This window comes from Anopheles nili, chromosome X, assembly GCF_943737925.1.
Source record: "Anopheles nili chromosome X, idAnoNiliSN_F5_01, whole genome shotgun sequence".
In the NCBI taxonomy this organism is placed as follows: Eukaryota; Metazoa; Arthropoda; class Insecta; order Diptera; family Culicidae; genus Anopheles; species Anopheles nili.
Window position 1 is genome coordinate 13,001,979 of NC_071293.1, and position 2,093 is coordinate 13,004,071.

At 41.9% G+C, this 2,093-nt stretch overlaps 1 protein-coding gene across 1 annotated transcript; it reads left to right on the top strand.

Moving 5' to 3' along the window:
• The first annotated feature begins 377 nt into the window (after positions 1-377).
• LOC128728997 (baculoviral IAP repeat-containing protein 3-like) lies at positions 378-977 on the top strand. Its single transcript, XM_053822646.1, has one exon. It carries the CDS (start codon positions 378-380, stop codon positions 975-977), a length of 600 nt encoding a protein of 199 aa, XP_053678621.1.
• Positions 978-2,093: the final 1,116 nt, after the last annotated feature.

Sequence of the window (2,093 nt, forward strand, 5' to 3'; positions counted from 1 at the left end):
AGCTATATATACATATACATATATATAAATATACATATATATATATATATATATATATATATATATATATATATATATATATATATATATAAATATATATATATATATATAAATATATATATATATATATATATATATATATATATATATATATATATAATAAATTCATTTAATAGCCAATGCTACATATACGCAACATTTGAACTGTTTTTTACATCATCACTTCTCTGCGTCATTCTCAATAGGAAAAAGCATCGTTGGTCTAACATCAGAGCGTCCGGTGAAGCTTCTCTTGCAGCTTGCTTTCAAAAGCACCGCTAATGTTCACCTATCGATAGTCAGTCTAGTTGCAGCCTTCGAGTAAGAGTGCACAGAGAATGGAAAACCAGCAGTTGATGGGTGAGAAATGGGTGGCGTTGCCAAACGCTGAAGCAACGAATTGTACGATCTATTCCGAAGAGCTATACAAATCGAAGCACCTGGACACCGAGGAGGAACGATTACGCACGTTCAAAGGATGGCCAAGCCACGCCATCCGGCCCAATCTTCTGGCACGCCATGGCTTCTTCTACTTCGGCCGTTTCAGTGAAGTGCAGTGTTGCGGGTGTGCCTTGAAGCTGCAGCAATGGAAGGCGTGCGATGACGTGTTGCTCGAGCACCGCTTTAGGATGCCCTGGTGCCCTTTCGTGATGGGGTTGGCATCCCCGAAACATTCCGGATATGTATCGTTTGCTCGCCGCCGCGTTACGTACAGAAACTGCCCAATAGCGCTGACGCACCTGAAGGAGGCCATGGTGCAGGCTGGTTTCTTTTATACCGGTCACTTCGATCGGGTTCTGTGCTTCATGTGCGGCAATGGATTGCAGCTTTGGGAGCTGGACGACGATCCCATGGAGCTGCACGCCCATTACCACCCGTCTTGTATGTACGTTCGATTTATCAAGTACAGGGATAATCTACGGGCGAGTTCGCGCTGATGACTAAATGCTAGCTTTTTTGATGTTTTTTATATCAAATTAAAGCTCAAATAGACCTAAAAAAAACTTGTGTTGCTTTGATATGTTTGACTTGAGGTGGGAGAAAATTTGAGACAATGATCGTGACTTCGATGTTCGCTTCCGGTGAAAATCGTGCAACCTACATCCCACTCTAAAACATCCCGGGGCTGTCACATTCCACTCTACGTACCTGTGTATACGAATTACGTGAGTTAAAGAGGTCGATGGAGCCTGCGAAAACTCACTTACAGTATCTTGCATAAGGGTACACTCAGGGAAACTTTATTTCACCACTCGTTTCTGTCGTGATTGTCACATTTCAACGTTCACTTGAGAACATTTCAAATTACTTTCTAAGCCTAGGTCAACCCTTTGTAGAAAGGCTAGAAGTAATTCGCCAAAGGCTTTCCTCAAATTGTGCAAACAACTTGCGCCACGAGATCGTCTCACACAATCGGATTTGAAAGCTCCTGCGCACACTCATGTATACGTGGAAAGTGCACTGAAAATTGTCGCTGTACACTGAAAGTCTTTACGGCCATAACAGAGACAGGCACTGTTGCAAAGTGAACGAGAGCGTGTTACTAAGCCAATCTGAATTCGTAGCATCAACAGTCCCAAGCTAAGGCAACCTCAGGTACGACTTTTTGCACATCTGCTCCTGCAATTGCTTAAAAGCCCATTTTACACACGAGACGAATCACATTCAAAGCAGCTATGCTGTCGCTTCGTAAAATAACCAACACGCTGAAGGGCGCTGAAGCACTGGTGTGCGAGAGATCGTCGTTCCATACAACAAGTCCAAGGATAAGACAATGGAGCTCATTCATAGCGCTGTTGTGCCACAGATAGTCGTCTAATGTTTGGTCGGTATAGTGGCTTGAAACAAAATTACTGCAGAACTGAGTCGTAATGTATTTATATTTTGCGACCGTAAAGAATATCGATAATATCGATAATATTTTCCTAAAGAGTGCTAGAGACCAAGATCTCTAGCACTCTTTAGGAAAAAATAAGGCCCTCAAATGATTCATCGCAGATTTTCCAGATAGTATAGAAATGATATGCATTTGATCGTTTAACACGATTGCATTT